The 20070-nt window shown below is 46.6% G+C and overlaps 2 protein-coding genes across 2 annotated transcripts in view; one reads left to right on the top strand and one right to left on the bottom strand.

Moving 5' to 3' along the window:
* Positions 1-755: 755 nt before the first annotated feature.
* Positions 756-2378, top strand: LOC121833262 (the record flags this gene model as incomplete). The annotated part of the gene is made up of 1 exon (XM_042286404.1): positions 756-2378. A coding segment is annotated over one exon (1623 nt), but the record flags the coding sequence as incomplete, so codon positions are not given.
* A 10790-nt stretch (positions 2379-13168) lies between these two features.
* LOC8035291 (diuretic hormone class 2) overlaps positions 13169-20070 on the bottom strand; it is a 46942-nt gene continuing 40040 nt past the window's right edge. The window contains exons 2-4 of the mRNA XM_002411195.4: positions 18650-18733; positions 17287-17367; positions 13169-13997 (exon numbers count right to left, since the gene is read on the bottom strand). Coding sequence (XP_002411240.3) covers positions 13838-13997; positions 17287-17367; positions 18650-18732 — 324 coding nt within the window. The 5' untranslated portion in view covers position 18733 and the 3' untranslated portion in view covers positions 13169-13837. The remainder of the gene's footprint in view (positions 13998-17286; positions 17368-18649; positions 18734-20070) is intronic.

Below are 20070 nucleotides of genomic sequence, written 5' to 3' on the forward strand. Positions count from 1 at the left end.
CTCTCCGGGACCTGACGGCATACAGTACAGTTATTTGATACATATGGGGAAGGACGCGCGAAAGCTTCTTTTGAATATATTCAACTCTTCATGGATCAATGAAAATGTTCCTGGCTCGTGGAAAGAGGCGAGGATTGTGCCACTTCTCAAACCGGGCAAATCGCCACTTCAATTAACTTCGTACCGTCCTGTCGCGCTCGCGAGTTGCATTGGAAAAATCATGGAAAATATGATTCACCGCCGTCTAGATTGGTATCTTGAGCAGCAAGGGATATATCCAGAAATCATGCAAGGCTTCCGTCGAAGAAGGAGCTCTATCGATGGAGTCCTTGACCTTGTAACTTACATACAACAGGAGCGAGCACATCGTAAATTCACAATAGCGGCTTTCTTAGACATTAAAGGAGCATTCGATAATGTCACTCACGAAGCGATATTTCAGGCTCTCAGCGAAATCGGGATTGGGGGACACTTATATAGGTGGATAAGAAGCTACCTCACAGGAAGATCAATTTTTATGTCTACAAAAGAAGGAAATACGCCTTCATATCCGGTGACCCGTGGTGTCCCTCAGGGGGGGCGTCCTCAGTCCTATATTATTTAACATCGCTCTCATTCGTCTCGCCAAAATACTGCCCCCAACCATCCTGGCATCATTCTACGCCGATGATATCTGTATATGGGCTTCTGGATCTACACGAGTTCAAGCAAAAGCAAGGGTTCAGTCTGCACTAAAGAAAATGACAACTTATCTTAATACCCGTGGACTCGAAATTTCCATTGACAAATCAGCAGCTATTGCTTTTACCCGCCGAAGAATGGACAAATACCCACTTAGGATAGGCGAACGAACAATACCGTACGTTAAATGCCACACATTTCTTGGAGTAACCATCGATAGGGGTCTGACCTGGTCACCTCATATTTTGTACTTGCGGAAAAAGCTTGCCAGTTTTAGTGTTCTTGCCCGCTTCATCGGTGGAACCACGTGGGGCGCGACAGTAAGATCACTATTACAGATATACGTGGCCTTATTTGTCGGCTTACTTCGATATAGCGCTCCCATTTTACATGGCACGTGTCAAACCAACATCAAAGCTCTCAGAGCAGTTCAAGCACGTGGCCTCCGTGGCTGTTTGGGCCTACCAGCTTGTGCCTCGACTCTGGGCACAGTTGCCGAGGCAGGCGCCACACCTGTAGAAATACTAATGCTGCAGGAAACATTGAGAGTTCATCTGAGACATACTGCTAATCATAGTCATCACTTACTGGCTGATCTTACTTATAAGCGACCTCACTCAGAATATTCGATGGCACTATCAAAAATGGAGCAATACATCCCTGATTATATAAACTCGTTTAATCTTCCAACTATACCTCCATGGAGACTCCCTTTCCCTGTTGTGGAACTTGGCATTCAAGGCATCAAGAAGAAATCAAATACACCATTGCTAGTGCTTAAACAACTCACTTTATCAACCATTGCCTGTTTACACGCGTCAAAAACTCACATATATACGGACGGATCATGTGTCAAAAACAGTTCTACCGCAAGCATTGTGATTCCATCGTATGCCACAACAAGAAAATTCAAGCTTAGCCACAAGACATCTTCAACAGCGGCAGAACTTGTAGGCCTTCATCAAGCCCTTCGATTTATATTGACAAAGCCACCTCAGGCATGGACGGTGTTTACAGATTCTAAGCCTGCACTCCAAAACATCTGCACATATCTGCGACGAAGTGAAAATGGACAAATTATTTTCAAACTTCTATGCCATCTTCAGAAATGTATTGATAGGAGACACTCTGTCGAGTTCCAGTGGATTCCTGGACACTGCAAGATACTTGGAAATGAAGCTGCGGATGGTGCTGCGACTTCCGCCCATACCATATTTCCCAACGTCGAAATACCCTACTCCAGAAGCGACGTCACTTCTTTGATAAATCTCCACGCCCGAAATGCAACACAAAGTCTCTGGAAGAGCTCTGCACACCATTACCCTCCTCTATATCTACTGGATCCTGACCTAACATACCGTGTGTCACGTAATTTACCCAAGCGAACGGAAGCTGTTATACACCGATTACGTCTGGGCGTTTCCTACCGACAGGAATTTCTGCACCGAATCGGAAAAACACACACGCCGAACTGTCCAGGATGTGATTGTGTGGAAACTATATTTCATTTATTATGTGAATGTGCACTTTACGATGCAGAAAGAGAACTCCTAAAGAGGATTCTTTCACATCTAGACGACCGGCCATTTTCTACGTCCAAAATACTAGGGGCCTGGGACTCACCACTTAAAGAGGAGAAGGCCGCAAAAGCTCTTCTGCGATTTTTATCAGCAACTCGCCTCGAGTTCTGTTTGTAAAAACTTCTCTAGTGTTCATTATCTGTTGTCGTATAGAGGGCTATCCATTTTATAATTCCTGTAAGTGTACACGTGCGCAACTAGACTTCGCGCTGGCGCGTACAAAAACTCGAGTGTTTTGGGTGAACATTGGTGACAATCCAGCACGCACTTTCAGTCTCTTAGTTTTAGTGTCATATTGGAAACTGCGGCATTTTCTTAATTATTGATTCTGCCCTCACAGTGTTAACGTGAGTGCTAGTGTGTTACCTTCATCCTCCTCTACTTTTTCTTTCCTCCTTCTTTTATCCCCTCATCCCCTTCCCCAACTCAGAGTAGCCAACCGAGGCAGGCCGCCTTGGTTAACCTCTCTGTTTTCTCCTCCTGCCCCTACCTTCTTCTTCTCCCCTCCGCGCCTTGGCGGATGCGTTGTATTCGTATTTTTCGTCGCGTTTCACCGCGCTTCTTGCCTTACTTCTGAAACTCTAGTCCGATACGTCTACTCGACGACTAAGACATCGTGCACGAGGGTTCAAAGGTCCTTATGAAATCGAGGTTTGTTTACTAATAGTGACGGAACATTCTCAGTAAGAAGCGCGTATATTTATATCGCGCATTTAATAGTCATCGCAAGGAGTCTATCTGTATTTCCTGAAAGTATAGTTCGTTGTATTCATGAAATATCGAAAACAGTTTCTTTTGATTATGTGAGGAAACTCGCGGAGGGGATAGACACCGAACGTTTAAGGGCACAGGGTAAGGTAAAATTGAAAAAAAAATTCGATTTTAGTTTTTTTCGCAATTTGAAAAGTTTAGTTCTTTCTGCCCATTTTCCATTGTCCCAGTGTTTTTAGAAAGCTATATTTCGGGCTGAAAATCACTTCTTCCGAAAGCAAGTAGCAGGTGACCACGCCTCCTTTAGGGATACACTCCCTGTTTATCGATGAATTCTCCAACAAAACAAAATCAACACAAGACCTAAAAACTTGTCCAGTAACAGATAATCTCAAAAAATTATTTCGCAACTATTGCATAGCTTTTTTTCAACCGAGACAATCACGAGACGCTGTGCACGTTTCTCCCATGTGTGTACCGTGTGTACATCCAAGCGTTTGTGTTTTCGTAACGACGAAATGGCGCCATTGAATGCTGTTCCTTTATTCAATGGTGGCAGCATTGCACAAGCCAATGTTTTGAAGTTTTGTGGATGAAACCCTGTTTGGAAAGCCATCAAGTGGTTGAGGGAAGTTGAAGTCACTCTAATATACTTTACGGACAAAGCGACATGGCAGGTCACAAAAGAGGCCCGGCAAGCAAGGCGATAAGCCTAAAGGCGAAGACATGACTTTAGCAATGCCTTTCAAGCTGGCGGCTATTGAAAAAATGACTCTGAGGCTGTTGGTGCCAATAGAAATTCGTTATTCACCAGTTTTTTTGCTTTAAACTCAATTATCTCAAAACAGTGTTTTTTAGTACATAGGTACCATTTTTTCCTTAACCTGACATTATAGAGGGTTGATTTTTTATTCCTACCCCATACATGGGTGTTCAAAAATACTGAACTAAAATTAAAAATGTGCACCTAGCAGTTTTTGAGTTACGAAGTTTTTAATAGATGAAAACAACTAAAATTTCGGTACTAGAATAAAAAAATACAAAAAAAAACTTACTTTAGATTGGTTCAAATAATTCTAGTTCAGTGGATAAAACACAATATTTCGAACAAAATGATATTTACATGACAAGAATACTCCCAATAGTCACCGAGAAAAATGTTCCTCAACATGGCCTCAAATGCATGGGGAGTATAGGACTTACCCTGTGCCCTTAACTTGTATTTTATCTGAGGATAAAAGTAATGGTACGTCAACATCAGGCGATTTGTTTCTTTCTTAATATCATACATACTTGTGTTTGAGGTTCTCAATCTTTTTGTGACGTAAACATTCGGTTGGTCGGATTGCCTATGAAGCTTACAAAATTGTATACTGTGCTCGCTCCCATTTCGACAGTCGTTTAAGTGATTTATTAGTTATATTTAGATAACCATAGCCATTTACTTAATTAATCTTAGCACAAAGGTTGAGCCTTCCCGCGGAAGAAGTACCAGAGACACTTAACAGTAGCGAGTTTTAGGTTAGCGTGCACAGAGAAATAGCATCGTTTCTATTTGCAAATCCAAAACGCGGTTTCGCTTCAGCGCGTGCGCAATAAGGACAGCGCCATTTTTTTTTCTTTGCGAACGCTGTTTAATTTTTTGCCTGTATCTAAAGCCCGCAATAATTGACGCCGAAAAAATAAAATAAAAGAGCCGTCTGCATAACAATTACTTATGTCCAGGATTGTCGACGGCGAATAGAGGTTTACCTTTTGTGCCTGGCGACGCCAAAATTTACAAAGCGAATCTGTTCAAACAAATAAATATTTGTACACACAGGTCCGCTAGAATTCAGCCGAACTTTCCGAGGTATTTCACCTCATGCGCCCTTTAATTTTATTTATCCAATTTTACACAAGGCAAATGTCAGATTTAATTTGACGGGACTGTCACTTATTCTTGAGTAAGCAAATGTTCATATAAAAATAATTTATTTCATATGGCCAATATCGTGAAATTCTGCTTATGAGCACTTTAGAAGGGTTGATAATGAAGAAATTTCCTACTCGGCCTGTCAAAACATAGTCGAGTGCTGAGTTTGAAGGAATACTACGACGAAATTTCGGCGCTCATTTTTTGGTCTATATGTGTTCAAAAGAGCAGTATCACATGGAACATACCAATATCTTGTTAGAAAAGTCTCGAAAAGGAATTTTAAAACGAATTAAACGATCAGCAAAGAGCACCTGGTGGATGTCGCTAACGCCTCGTTTGTAATGCTCGTCTAGGAACCTTGACAGCTAGTGACGGAGGTTGTCTCGTCTCCGGCCACGACGAGAGAAGGGGGAAGGAGGAACTCCCCTCTTCCCGAGAATCCCTTTTGTGTGTCGCAGAAGTCGCTATTCTCCCCCTAGAAGATTATAGAAGATTAACCCGTCGCTCAAAATTCGTACAAAAGCAGCCGCTTCGGTGGCTGGAACGACTAGGCCATCCTCTCGACGTTAGCCTCGCCGTAGCTTTGCTCGTCTTGAGACGACCTACGTCACGATTGCGTTGGATGTCACCTGCTCTAAGCTGGGCCTTCTCCGAGCGCTTGCCAGAGTGGGCCGTTTATAACGAAAAATACAGCCACCAGGATCAAAATACAAACGTGCGATTGTCATTTACGGATATTGTGGATCATATTCAACCTATTTTTGAACACGACGGGGATATTTCAAATTTCGTTGAAGTATCCCTTTAAAAAAAAAAAAAAGAAAGGCCGAGACGATACTAATTGGTTATATCAATTATCTGCGTCACCACACGAAACGTTTTAGTCCGCGAAGTCTTCGTCACCACGAAAACCAAACAGTGAGTAGTAAACTCGCGAGTTCACCTGTTCTGGCCGATTTAGCACATTGCTAATCAAACTGTCGATATGCTTCTTTACATTCACGTGTTAGTCTCTTCATTAATTTGTTTTTCTAGAAACTGGTGTCATCGCGCACGGCCGCAGACGACGGTAATCTTCCCTGTACGACAGTCAGACGTTTTGCAACCGGCCATAATCAGATACACTAAAGGAGTTGGTCAAAAAGCCCGCAGTTTAGGCTAAAATAGAATACACGTCGTAGACCTCAAAGTGGTTCAATACCACTGTTTCATTGGTTGTGTGCTACAAAGAAAATAATCGTATCACAAAATTAAGCAAAAACAACGTAAAGCAGCAACATAGCCGAGTCCACGTTGAAACCGAAACCAACCAAACTGAAGCAACCTAATGGCGCCGAGTGCGTCAGCGCCCTCTATCCGCCGGTGAGGCAACTACTAAAATGAAAAGGTCTATAGGGCGTTTTCGTAGACTGTGTTTCCCCCTCCGCTAACCCTCCTCAACGAAGAAACCGCCACTGCGGCTGCGTGCCGATGGCCTTGGCTGTAGGGTTCCGGGTAGCGGTGGGGCTTAGCGGAGGGGGACACACGGTGTACAAAAGCTCGCTATTAGAGCGCGCGTCACGAAAATGCTAAACAGCTGCAATCACTACGGTACTTTTGCCCGTGGCAGAATGTTCAAGTATCCAATGCCCTTCCCTAGTAACTGGGTTGTTGTTATACATTTAATTAAATGTTACGCGGCAGCCAGCACTGCACAATATCAATGCAACTTCATACTTCGTCATTGAACTTTTTTTTCGCATATTAATATGCGAATTGAATGTTCGTTTCTGCGGGACAGAAATGACAAGTAGAATTGTCTCGAGAGCGAGAGTAGTGGCCAATTTCAAAAGGAGCACTCTACGAGCGGCAGCAATGACACCTCCGCGGTAATGACTTCCCCGCAGGTCTGCGTACTCAGCCGATTCAGTGACAACAAGTGTTCGAAATCCGACTCCCTTTGGTGTCAAAATTTTAGCTCCGTGGAAACATATGTTTGAAGATCCCAATATAGATCATTCCCAAAGCGCCCACATGCGCTCTCGTATCGCGCACTTTAATGACATGCGCTCTCATGTCGCGGCGTTCTGCTGCCGTGCGCTCTACTGTAGTGTGCTCTTCCGTCGGCGCTTGTGTCTTGCGCTCTCGCGTTATACAGTCCCTTCGGCTACACCAATATTCGTTGAAAAGAAGCTTAAAGAGGTATATATATATATATATATGTATATATATATATATATATATATATATATATATATATATATATATATATACACATTAAAAAAAAAACGAGTTTGAGCCGAATTTTAGAGTACTTTTATTCCGTGAATCTGAATATTACGTTCGTTTTCCCCGAAAACGTAACTAAACACAAGAAAGCACGAACAACCTCCGACCAGTCATTACTTCATACCGTAGCCTCCTCTATGCTCACAAAGCCTGGCACTTCGACGACGGAGCCATAGAGTGCCCGGTCGCAGATTTGGAGCGCGAGGATCTGGTAGCACAGAGCAGCAGAGAGCCATTTCTCGGGCAATCTAGACGTCAGTGTACAGCTTTTGCAGCGGCGAGGACCCGAAACACACTTGTTTGCCCGAGAGAAGGGTGTTTCGGCTTCTCGCCGCAGCGGGGCGCTGGGCACGTGGCTCCTGCCGCTCCACCTTTTCCATTTCGGCGGCCGCTTCTCGTAGCGATCTGCGAGGCTTCGTCAGTATATAGACCTTTTCCGCTTACTCTCGCCCCCTACCGCCAAGTAGGCATATCCGGTATGGGCGACGAAAAAATATCAGAACGTTTAACCTGCAAATAGTAAAAAAATAGAGGGGAGGTAAAACGAGAATGTATGACGGTTACGCTTATGTCCTAAATGCCTTCTATTGGCGTAGCGACGGCAAAACAATGTTTTTGCCCATACTGGAAATGACGTCAATTCAAGATGGCGGCGCCCTTCCGAAAAAGGTCCATAGGAGGCTACGATCATACCCACATCTTTCGGCTGCCAAGTGCATGTCGGTGATGTATGCAGCGCGTGCAATTGCAAGCTTGCCAGGTATATTTCCCCGCACGTGCACCAGTCGTGACGACGTCTTTTTCTGACCTTTTTTGAAAATAGCAAGTGTGCGCGTGCATAGCTTTGATAGACGCTCAAGATGCGCGAGAGCGGAGATTCCGAAAATTCTAGATACGACGCCATGCTCCGGGAAGGAGGAACTTTAGCGTACTTGAAAATCATTTTCTACAGCCTGTGTGCACCAAATTGAAAATGATCTCGATATTTGTGATCACGGAGGCCAAATCAAGGCGATTTAAGAGTTTTCCTCCGAGCGCAGAACCGCGCTTCGGTTTACTTTGAAGAGATCACTTACATTTACGCAGAAATATAGGAATACCCCACGATTGCTTGTTCCTGCTAAGATTGACGTGCTCTGTACCTCCAGGTTTGCGCCACAGCACTGTTAGGTGGTCAGGCGATGTGACCAGTGGCCCTTCCGGGAAAGTACTCCACGATTCTTAGCATCTTACATTCTCTTGCATTTAGTCAATGCATATGTAGTTTCACCTGTCTTGTGCTAAAAAAATTAATTCAATTTACTTTTTTTTAATAATGGCAAATTTAATAAAGCTGCTTTACTGCAGGGTCGTCATGTTATGCATATGCGAATACCTTAAATTTACGCACAATCGATTTCAATAGCATAGTATTCGATTCCATCTTCTTTTCTAACACGGCCGCGTATACTACAATATTTCGTAATACAAAACGGTGCAGCCAATACTACCCATTTATCCAGCAGTCGAGTATGGCCGTTCCCGTGATGTCCGGCACTTTTGGAAGGTCTGCTGCCCTCCGTCGGAGTCTTGGTTCGAGGATTTTTTGTAGAAAACCCGAAGAAACAAAGTCCGGCATTAGGAAGAGGATTGAAGACGCTTCTTCGTATCAACTCAGAGCGCGAAAGATAAGATACAAGGGGCACAGAATAAATATTTCGGGAGATAAAATCTAGTTTACCTGAATGGAGCTAACGAAATCTATGCAAAGCGTAAGTCAGCCGGCTTTTTTTGCAGGGACTGTGGTGACGTCAGAATACCGAGCTCCGAGTGGATCTGATTGAAGGATAGCGGATAGACCTCAAAGCAAGCTGTCTTGACTACCCTCTATACTTCAGTCAGAGCCAATCAGAGCTCGGTATTCTGATGTCACCACAATCCCTGCAAAAGAAGGCAACGAACTTGCGCTTCGTATCGCTTTCTTGCTCGAAGGTATGTTCGCGCTCGTCCGTGCCATGCCTGTTCAACTCCATGCCGAGAGTTTCTGAAATCGAGAGTTCGGAATATTGGCAACGGGAAGCTGACGGGCAGAGAAGTGCGTGCCGCTTCTTCGGGATGGCGCCTGCCGATAGCCCCACTCATGCCATCTAGGCCAACTCATGTTTGCGAACAAACCGGAGCGCCTCTAGCAGACGCCACCGGCGCCGCGCATGCGCAATGGAGTGTGGGCAAGAAGATCGCCGTCGCCCATAAACCATTGGAATCTGATGTCAACGTCGGTGTGACACCCCGTGCTCTCTGCCGCGTTGGAAGTTTTGATTCTATGCCTTCCTGGTAGTGTCTGACTACTCTAGCGGCCTCAGCGAAATTAACGAGGCTCGTTACACCGCAACACTTTGCGTGAATAATGTGACATACGGCGATTCATTCCGCGTGAACGCCGCAGAATGGACGCTAAAGCCTGATTCGCATGATGAGATTCTGCTCTGTATTTTCAGTCATGACTTCGCTCGGGCTGCAAAAGCGTCAACTTGACATGGTCGACGTCGATACTGAAAATTGCAAGCAGAATCGGACCGAGTGATCCAGGCATAACAAGTCGGTGATGGCCACTGGTAACAATTATTAACTTCTCCTCGTATCTATTGTTTACACCGAGCCTGCTTACCCCAACCAACCCTCACATTTAAAAGTCTGTTGAGGCCTGCACCTACTTCTTATCGCGATTACCAGGTCAACGTTTGCTCTACGGGCCCCGTGTCGTATGAACTTTGAACGAACGTCAACACGCAGAAACGTTTGAAAGAGCAGACGACAGCTTAAACGATCAAGCGGCCGTTTAAACTCGAAGACGCACTGTGCGCAGTCTGCAGGTGGTGGCACAACTTGGCGGTTTTCCCGCGTTCATGCAGGAACAAAGCAAACACATCTGACGGCTTGAAGTATCCATGAATGTAACCGAAAGTGCTTCCCGCACAAGCAACCGTTGTCCGACGGCGTCTGGTTTCCCTTTTCACGGCCCCTATCTACGTTCTCGGACGAACCGAGCATCTAGAAAACACGTGAAAACGAACCTTCAAACGTTTCCCGACTCTTTTGGTACAGCTCCAGTCACGGCGTTTTGACGAGAAGGCAGGCTTCTGTCTGGTTTCGTCCAAAGCAACAGGAATGCACGTCCCGCATGGTGACTTCCGCCCAAAGCCCCAGACCGGAAGTACGCCCGACGTGTCATCACCGCGCCGTGACGTAACAGAGCTGAGCTCGTGAATGTAACAATGAACATCTTGCTGACATCTGAGCGCATGCACGGAGGTAATTGGAGCTTCAATTTTGTTCACAAGCTCTGCTGGAATTGTGTAATGCGATCTTCCATTCTATTTTTTTAGAGCGAAGCTGTTTATGGCTAGGTCCCCGTGGATTTTTCGTTTGCGGTAAGAGAAATGACGACATGGCTTCGTGACGTCACGACTTCGTGTCACGTGATGTCAATTTCCCCGCTAACTTTAGGAGGGAAATTTTTCCTCTAAATTTGGGGGCGAAATTTTCCCGGTAAACCTCGCGAGTCGCGGGGAAATTGACGTCACGGGACCTCAACACCAATTCAGTTCCCTCGCAAAATTTAGCAGAGAAAATGACGTCACGACTTCGTGTCACATCACCCATAAACAAATTAGCGGCAGGAGGAGAGGAGGAGGGAAGCGCACTGCCCTCTTTTTGTCGTCGTTTGAAGCGCTTGCGTGTCTATTTTCCTTTCCTTCCGCCGGGTGGCGGTCCCGTCTCTCGTGTCTAGTTTCCTCCGGCTCCTCGGGGCGGTATTAGTCCTAGACATGTGTGTGCGTACCATTCGTCACGGTGATCACCGATCAAGACAATAGAGAGTTTTAGTAGATCGTTCCCGTGACTCTGATAACGATACCCGATACTCCGCCACCGCCTCCCTTGCGCATGCATAGTATCGTTATCGGAGGTATCGGAACGATCTACTAAAACTCTCTATTAAATGTGTTCGCACCTTTGTTCAAAATTTTGTGTCGTGTGCTAAACAGCTTCGCTGGTCATCCACCTCCACAGAGTGGAATGGCTCATCATTTTTATACACTCAGTATTGTTCCCATGACACACATAGTCACCGTGCGGGACTCGTTCGACAAAAGCATATGAACATATAAGCTCCCGCTCGTTCTCAAGTCTTGCACGCCTGCCTTGCGTGGCCTAGTCAGTAGCCTCTCTGGCTCGCAGCCTCAAATTGTTAAAATTTTTCTTTAAGGCAAATTCATTACTTTATAAACTGAAATCATTCGAGACATGCAGCGATCTTTAACTCGCACTACATGCCATCTTCCTTAATCACTATGATTCCACGCGTGACGTCACGTTTTACGTAAGCGTTGTGGGTGTTAGAAATTCCTGCGCGAGGTCATGTGGCTTTGACGTCATGACCCTATCGACCAATCCTGGATTTTAGCACACGCCACCGACGCCGGCTTTTCTGCGACACGAGCTCCTTTGCACTATCCTGTTAAAACGGCGGAACAAACTTGGAGCCCAAGTCTTACTTCAAATATATGTAAGGTCGAGCTGCAGACGCTGCGAGTCTCGGACCTCAGTCCCAACGTTGTCTTTGATACTCACCACTATGCTTTTTTTTTTTTTGTGTGTTTCTTCCTATAGAATTTGAAGTTTGGAGACAGATGTACGTCACAATTTTATCTCAAACTTGACACCATGTCTGGACCAATATATCTTTGAGGTACTGATGCGTACGATCGTGAGCAAAAGTCTGAACAAGACGGGAGCGCCGATCGAATTGCATCGCCGCGCTCCCTAACGGCGCGGCGCCTGGCGCCGAGACCCGCGCAATGCGCGCGCGCGTCCTTTCTTATATGCTGGCCTATTCGTACGCTCGCTTCAACGCGATGCGCTCCTGAGCAAATAAATGGGCACTAGGTGCCGCCCCGGGAACAAAGATTCCCAGAGCCTCGCTCACCGCTCTGGACGAGCTCGCGTGCTCCGCGGCACGCGCCGTTCGCACGTATCTTTCCCGCGACTCGGCGACGCGTTAAAAACTGTCGCTTCCCTCCATTCGCTATTTTTAAGCTTCCCACCCCAAATTTGCCCCGGCTACAATGCAAACAGCTGCTGCTCAATTTATTATGCACGCGTTGTAAAGGGTCAAGAAGTCAATTGAGTCGGCTGCTGTCTGCTGCAGCTCGACAGAAGCCCAGTTCACACAGCGCGTTCTGTCAGCGCCCTACTGGAGGACCGTGCAGTCCGCACGCTGCAGTGGCCACCAGTCGGGCAGAACCCGAACCCCATCGAGAGCGTGTGGGGGTACATGAAAGGCCACCTTGCAGCACAAAGCCTTGGAAGCGCTTCGTGCACAGCCAGAGTTGGTGGCCTGACTTTATGATTTTATGCCACGCCGTGTGGCAGAAGTGATTCAGGCTAACGGAAACATGACAAAGTATTCGACACCCAAACTGAACCAGCGCCTCTTTTTCCTTCCGTTTTGTTTCTTGTTTTTTTTTCTTGGGAGGGGGGTTGAATAAATTTTTCTTTTTTATTTGACGTTTTATTGTTGCTCGTCATTCACCACTTTACCGCGCGTGCATGATCACTCGGAAGGAAGCTCAAGGTTGCCTCGAGTACGCGAATACAAGTTCTACAATTCATTGCGGCTGCATCAACATAAGCGACAGTTTTTAACGCGTCGCCGAGTCGCGGGAAAGATATGCGCGAACCGCGCGTGCCGCCGAGCACGCGAGCTCGTCCAGAGCGGTGAGCGAGGCTCTCGGAATCTTGGTTCCCGGGGCGGCACCTAGCGCCCATTTAATCGCTCAGGAGCGCATCGCGTTGAAGCGAGCGAACCAGTGGGCTAGCAGATAAGAAAGGACGCGCGTGCGCATTGCGCCGGTCTCGGCACCAGGCGCCGCGCCGTCAGGGAGCGCGGCGCTCCCGTGTTGTCCAGACTTTTGCTCACGACAGTACTTCCAGTTGAGTTATTTAAATGAATCAGACGAAGCGAGCAGCGCCAACGAGAACGCAACACTTTATTTCTGGCAAAAGGGCGTGTATCGTTATATGACGCAGTGTATGCCAATAAAAATAGCCATAAATTCATCACCTCAAGAGCCAAAATAGGTCTCAGACGCAACCATTTTCGACATGTTGCTTTTGCGATCAGTCGCTTTCTGTCCTACCGGCGCTCTGTTTCAGAGACTGGAGCTTCCACCTACAAAACGAACTCTGTACAAGAACTTGCATAAGCGATTCAAGAGATTTTGGGTAGAAGCAAAGCACCAGTCCCGTTGTATCCGGATGGCCTCATCGACGGTTACATAAGTTCGGCATGGCCCATACACCAAGAAACCAGGAAGACTGCAGCACTGAGGCTGCAGACGCTATTACGACCTCAACGAATCCGTGGACAACGAGTGGAGCCCTGAATGCATCTTCTAGCAGGGCCTCGTTGCAATTTGAATTTAAGAAAAAAATGAGGCAACTCTAAAAGAGACACTACGCAATGTCTGTGTCGAGCACCGAGACTCGAGAAGTGGCACTTGGCGTGGGCTTGAGTGCTTCTGCTGTTGATATCGCTGCTGCTGTTGCTGCTGCTTCTGCTGCTGGTGCTACTCTAGCTGCTCCGGTTGTTTTAGCTGGTTTTGGGAGTCTTTGTGGTGGAGAGATGTGACGGAGAGGCCTAGCGCTTTCCGGGTCCGTACGGGTCGTTGGCTAGCTTGAGTCCCAGGCGGGCCTTGGCGGCTTCGGCTCCGGATGCTCCGCGGGACAGGCCGAAGTCGAGCAGTCCACCGGCCCGTTTCTGCTGCTGCTCCAGCAGGGCCGGGCTCAGACCAGGGTGGCTGCGAGAGAGCGGTAGGGTTCACGCTGTGATTCTTCTCCAGTCGCCGTATAGACCATTCTAGTAATCAGTGGTTGTGGCACATGCTTCCCAGTGACTCGGTATTTTTTTTCGCCGGAGTGGTAACCGTTTCAGAGGTGTTTAAAAAAGACTGAGATTTCGAGTCATGGAAGAAATTAACGATTCTGTGTCTGGAAGCGTTTCTAATGTTACAAGGAACAAGACTCTGGTCGCGCGCCGTACTTTTGAAGAGGATGCGCAAAGCTCGGCGACAGACAAGGCAGAAAGTACGTTTTGACTAAAGAAAGCAAGGTATTAGCTTTCATGCATTGACATATGGTATTGTCCGACTACGCTGCAGGAGCTGTGTGAGTGCCACGGGGCCTTGAGCAGCGACGCGCTGGGCGCAATGTCACGTAATACGCTCACAGCATTCGGTTGCCTGAGATGGCTTGTTGCGTGCACGGTGGCTCATGAACGGAGTATAGCACTGCAGCCCCATTTCATTCAGAAAAGGCACTACACTCGTTTTCACCTCAAGAAAAACGAAAGTTTTGCGCATTGTTCATACGCCGCACGAAGTAGTTCTACTAAACTTGGTTGTCGGAGGAAGAAACGATGCTTTTTGCGTTTGAAACGTGCACGTGTTGATAAGATAAGATATATCTGCTAATCTAAAAGGCACCTACACATATCTGAATTATTTGCATACAAAGCCAATTTTTTTAGCAGTTCTCCGTAAAAAATCGGCCATTTTTTTTACTAAGGTCCTAGAGGTAAAAGCAAGTGGAAAGTGGATCTTGCATTCCTATGATTCAGGAGCTATGAGACGAGGAAATTTCGAAGGAGAGACACTGATCTATGATACCTAGGTTTCACAGTCAATAACGTGTCCCAGCGCCCCCCCCCCCCCCCCCCAAATATAAAACAAACAAAACAACAAACAAACAGGCCTTTGCATTTACAATTTCACAAAGGCCTCGGTGGTCCAATCACCACAATCTATGGGTCGTATCCAGCGACTCACGAGCCACAATGACGGCACGACTCAAAAAATGCATTTTGCGCGAGGATAACTTAAGCGAAGCGTTATTCCCTTTGTGCGTACTCAGATTCCGTTTTCGATCGTAAGCCATTTTTCCGCGCCTTGTCATGGGCTGACAGGCTCTGTAGACTACCGTGATTGACGAACCCTTACAAGATAAGAAGGCCCTATAGTACTAGATTATCTACGTTACCCTCCGAAGGCAAGTGCGGGGCAGTGATTGAACACGAGTGCTGCGGCAGCGTTCGGCTGGGACTCGTGTCTAATCTGTGCCTCGTGGTGGCCTCTTTTACTGACGTAGACAAATATAGTACTAAGGCTTTCTTATCTGGCAGTTGTTTAATCGGCTCATCACACGCTGGGTGGGAAAGCAGACGAACAGGTTTTTTTAACGTGAGACGTTCTTTATCTAGGCGCTTAGCCTTTCGTGAAACCTGATATGCGTGGCCGCAAAGCTTGATACTGATTGGTTAACGGGGGAGGTCACGTGACCAGAGGGGTAGGCGAGGAGGAACTCGACCATCTATGCGCACGGAGTGAGAGCATCTCGAGAGTATAAAAGGCTCTGGAAGATCGACCACCTATGCGCACGGAGTGAGAGCATCTCGAGAGTATAAAAGGCTCTGGAAGATCGACCACCTATGCGCACGGAGTGAGAGCATCTCGAGAGTATAAAAGGCTCTGGAAGATCGACCACCTATGCGCACGGAGTGAGAGCATCTCGAGAGTATAAAAGGCTCTGGAAGATCGACCACCTATGCGCACGGAGTGAGAGCATCTCGAGAGTATAAAAGGCTCTGGAAGATCGACCACCTATGCGCACGGAGTGAGAGCATCTCGAGAGTATAAAAGGCTCTGGAAGATCGACCACCTATGCGCACGGAGTGAGAGCATCTCGAGAGTATAAAAGGCTCTGGAAGATCGACCACCTATGCGCACGGAGTGAGAGCATCTCGAGAGTATAAAAGGCTCTGGAAGATCGACCACCTATGCGCACGGAGTGAGAGCATCTCGAGAGTATAAAAGGCTCTGGAAGATCGACCACCTATGCGCACGGAGTGAGAGCATCTCGAGAGTATAAAAGGCTCTGGAAGATCGACCACCTATGCGCACGGAGTGAGAGCATCTCGAGAGTATAAAAGGCTCTGGAAGATCGACCACCTATGCGCACGGAGTGAGAGCATCTCGAGAGTATAAAAGGCTCTGGAAGATCGACCACCTATGCGCACGGAGTGAGAGCATCTCGAGAGTATAAAAGGCTCTGGAAGATCGACCACCTATGCGCACGGAGTGAGAGCATCTCGAGAGTATAAAAGGCTCTGGAAGATCGACCACCTATGCGCACGGAGTGAGAGCATCTCGAGAGTATAAAAGGCTCTGGAAGATCGACCACCTATGCGCACGGAGTGAGAGCATCTCGAGAGTATAAAAGGCTCTGGAAGATCGACCACCTATGCGCACGGAGTGAGAGCATCTCGAGAGTATAAAAGGCTCTGGAAGATCGACCACCTATGCGCACGGAGTGAGAGCATCTCGAGAGTATAAAAGGCTCTGGAAGATCGACCACCTATGCGCACGGAGTGAGAGCATCTCGAGAGTATAAAAGGCTCTGGAAGATCGACCACCTATGCGCACGGAGTGAGAGCATCTCGAGAGTATAAAAGGCTCTGGAAGATCGACCACCTATGCGCACGGAGTGAGAGCATCTCGAGAGTATAAAAGGCTCTGGAAGATCGACCACCTATGCGCACGGAGTGAGAGCATCTCGAGAGTATAAAAGGCTCTGGAAGATCGACCACCTATGCGCACGGAGTGAGAGCATCTCGAGAGTATAAAAGGCTCTGGAAGATCGCGAGGCTTCTCGGGCTAGGCTAACCTAGGTGACGTAAAACCTAAACGGCGCACCACCACTACCGCCAGGCTTTTCAGCTCCACATACGTGAAACGATCTGGATGAGCATCGTACCGGCGCGCGGTCGTGTATCCCAGACCCCAAGCTAGCGATTCTACTGAACTGGGTAAATTTCTCATTTACAGCTGGGAGACTCGTCGCCCGTTAAGGCAGACTAAGTTCTTCGCTGTATAAACATACACATAGCCTTTTTTTTACATACGTGTAACAGCGTAAACGTTCATGATACTAGAATGTTTCACGTACCCATCACAACTGCCCGGCAATTAGCCATAACTTCTTTTTGTTTTTATGGGCACCGATTGTGAATTAGCGTGGATAAGCAACACTCACTTGACTCGATTCCGGAGGAGGTTAAGAAGGTAGTCTTCGCCGGCATCCAGGGAGGAGTCGTAGTACACGTCCCGCTTTGGCCTGCGCGCGATCCGAAGGACGAGTGGCAATGAGCCAAACAGGCAAAAAGACCACTGCTGCAGCTTTCAACAGAGATTCAAGACGTTATGTCTTGCACGCTATATTGAGGAATTTTCGCAGCATCTCAGCCTCGCTGTCTGACCCCCCCCCCCCCCCCCCCCCCCCCAGCGTTTTATATCCTCTCCGCTTTTTACCTTGTCCCAACTTGGCTTTTTCCCAGCTTAGGAGAGTTACAAAATGATTATTTCCCTGCAGAAACCAAACTTGTACGCCAACCTTGGAAAAAAAAACAAAAAAAACAAACAGGGCGTGGCGAGTTCCGATTATCTTATTGTCTTACGACAGCCAAGAAGACTGGTGGAATTTGCCGATAAAAATACAGAAGAACGAAGCGAAAAGCCTGAGCATGATAAGCCACACCTTGTGTCTCTTAAGCTCTCACTTCAAGTAGGACCAACTTCTGGCTGTCTCGATTAACATTCCCATACGATGCCTGGAACGGTTAGCCGGGTCCAAAAAAAAAAAAAAAAAAAAACAGGTCCCTCAATTTTCACTTGATGACGCCATAGAAGTGTCACGCTGTCGCCTGCCGCGATCCTGGAGGCGTCACAGAAGCGGTGGCGTACGCGACAGACGCCTGTTCTGCTACGGGTCGCTCTCCAGCAATGCGCAGAGAATTTCATCTGCTCTTTGCGCAGGAGTTGCGGTGACGTAAGAACGACGCCGAACTCTGATTGGCTGATTGAAAAAAACAAAAATAGTGGATAGACCCCAAAGCATCTAGCATTGAGATCTGCCCTATATCTTTCCAATCAGCCAATCAGAGCTCGGCGTCGTTCTTACGTCACCGCAACTCCTGCCCAAGAAGCAGACGACTTGCTCTCCGCATTGGCATTTCACGGAAGCTTCAGCAGCCAGGAGTTGGGACGCCACGACGACAGTGCCACTCACGTTCCCTCGTGCTTTTTGAAGGAACTTGTGCTACCAACCGCCAGGATCGCGATATCCGACAGCATGACACTCCGGCTTTTGCGTCGTCCTTTGTTGCCACTTGGGGACAGCTTTCGACGCGCGGACAAAATAGGACGCTAAACAGACCAGTCAGACACCACGCGTTCCAGGCGACGTAGCTTCGCACGAAGGGTTTGATTAGTATTATAAGGTTTGATCTCGTTATCCTAATAAAGTTACATCATATAGAACTTTGAACAATCCGTCTGTCTCTACAGATATGAGAATCTCAGTCAACGTAAACCCGTTTTTCTCGATGCAGTATTCGTACCTGAGGTGTCCTTGAGAGGAAGCTGACGTCACGGCCATGGCGAGGAGAAGAGTTGTGGCGAATCCGACCAAAAGCGACTGCATTCTGTGAAAAAAAAAAAAGTATGTACATATGTTTGTATTTCCTTGACAGTGAATGATCATGTACTTCAAAATAATCAGCATTGTTTGGGTTGCAAGACGATCTGTTATAGAATAGAATGGAGTTTCTTCACGGAAAACAGTAGATGAAAGTTGTACTGGCCTACGAAAGCAAAGCCGGCTTGTGTTTCAAAACAGATAACCACCAGCTGTCCATACACATAATGAAAGATAAACATTCTGCGTTTTGAGGGTAACAAGTGCTAAAAAAACAATGGACAGGTAAAAGAGACCAACACTACACAGCGCTTGCTGTCCGTTGTTTTTTTTTTAGCGCTTTTACCCTCTAAACTATGAATCAACAACTAGCCCAAACGCAAACCCTTCTAAGCATTCATCGTTGTCCGCAAAGCATCGGTGAAGAACTAACAAACTAGGCTACAATAAAAGAAATCAAACGTTTTCGGGTAAATATATAGCCACCAAAACGTTCCAGAAAGTAACGATCAGTCCGAAAAAAATAATAACGCACACTCTGCAGTGCAAGAACAGAAGTCAACAATTGCTGATATTATAATTCAAACAAGTGTCACACCCAACGAGCAGGCCATTGAAAACGTAAACGCTCATTCGTTATCCTCCAAATTCTTTGGCGAAAATTGTTATTTGGAGGCTTTATACTTTTATTCCCGAGGATTATTACCACGTCTCGGAAAAGCCCAAGTAGGTTTGAGGCCAATGCGGTAGAAGTAGTGAGGCTCACGAAACACAGTTTTATTCAAAGCTTTCTGATTGACCGTCATTTATTTTTTGGCATGGAAGTGGACAACTAATGATTATTCATCGTGCCAGCAACTTTTCTCGCTTCGAATCGCGATTGGCGTTCTCGTTGTCCTCTGCTGTCACGTGACAGTACAAGATTAAGACTTTCTGCTCATCATAACAAAAATATGTGAATTCCGAGCGAAAAACGGACCATATAAAAGACATTTCCATCCCCCTACGGCGTGGATCCAAATATTTGTCTAAGAAACTGGGAGGACACCCTGGCACATTTTCATGCATGTTATAAAACGAGAGAAAAGCTGTGGCTACTTTCTTGACGCACTTCAGGCATTATTATTAGCTTGAGTATTTAAAATTCTAATTGGCTTTTTTTTTTTTTTCAGGAACGTGAATTGGTTATAGCGTTTCTTTTTCAGGAACGTGAATTGGGTATAGCGTTTCTTGTAATCTCATCAGTAATTACGCCCGGCAAGAAGTATCGTTTTAATGCTGCTTTCCAAAAATCCAATTAAAACGACCAAATGAGCTTACTTACGGTATCTCGTAATTGGATTC

Source organism: Ixodes scapularis, unplaced genomic scaffold, assembly GCF_016920785.2.
Source record: "Ixodes scapularis isolate PalLabHiFi unplaced genomic scaffold, ASM1692078v2 PGA_scaffold7__128_contigs__length_106722199, whole genome shotgun sequence".
NCBI classification, from domain to species: domain Eukaryota; kingdom Metazoa; phylum Arthropoda; class Arachnida; order Ixodida; family Ixodidae; genus Ixodes; species Ixodes scapularis.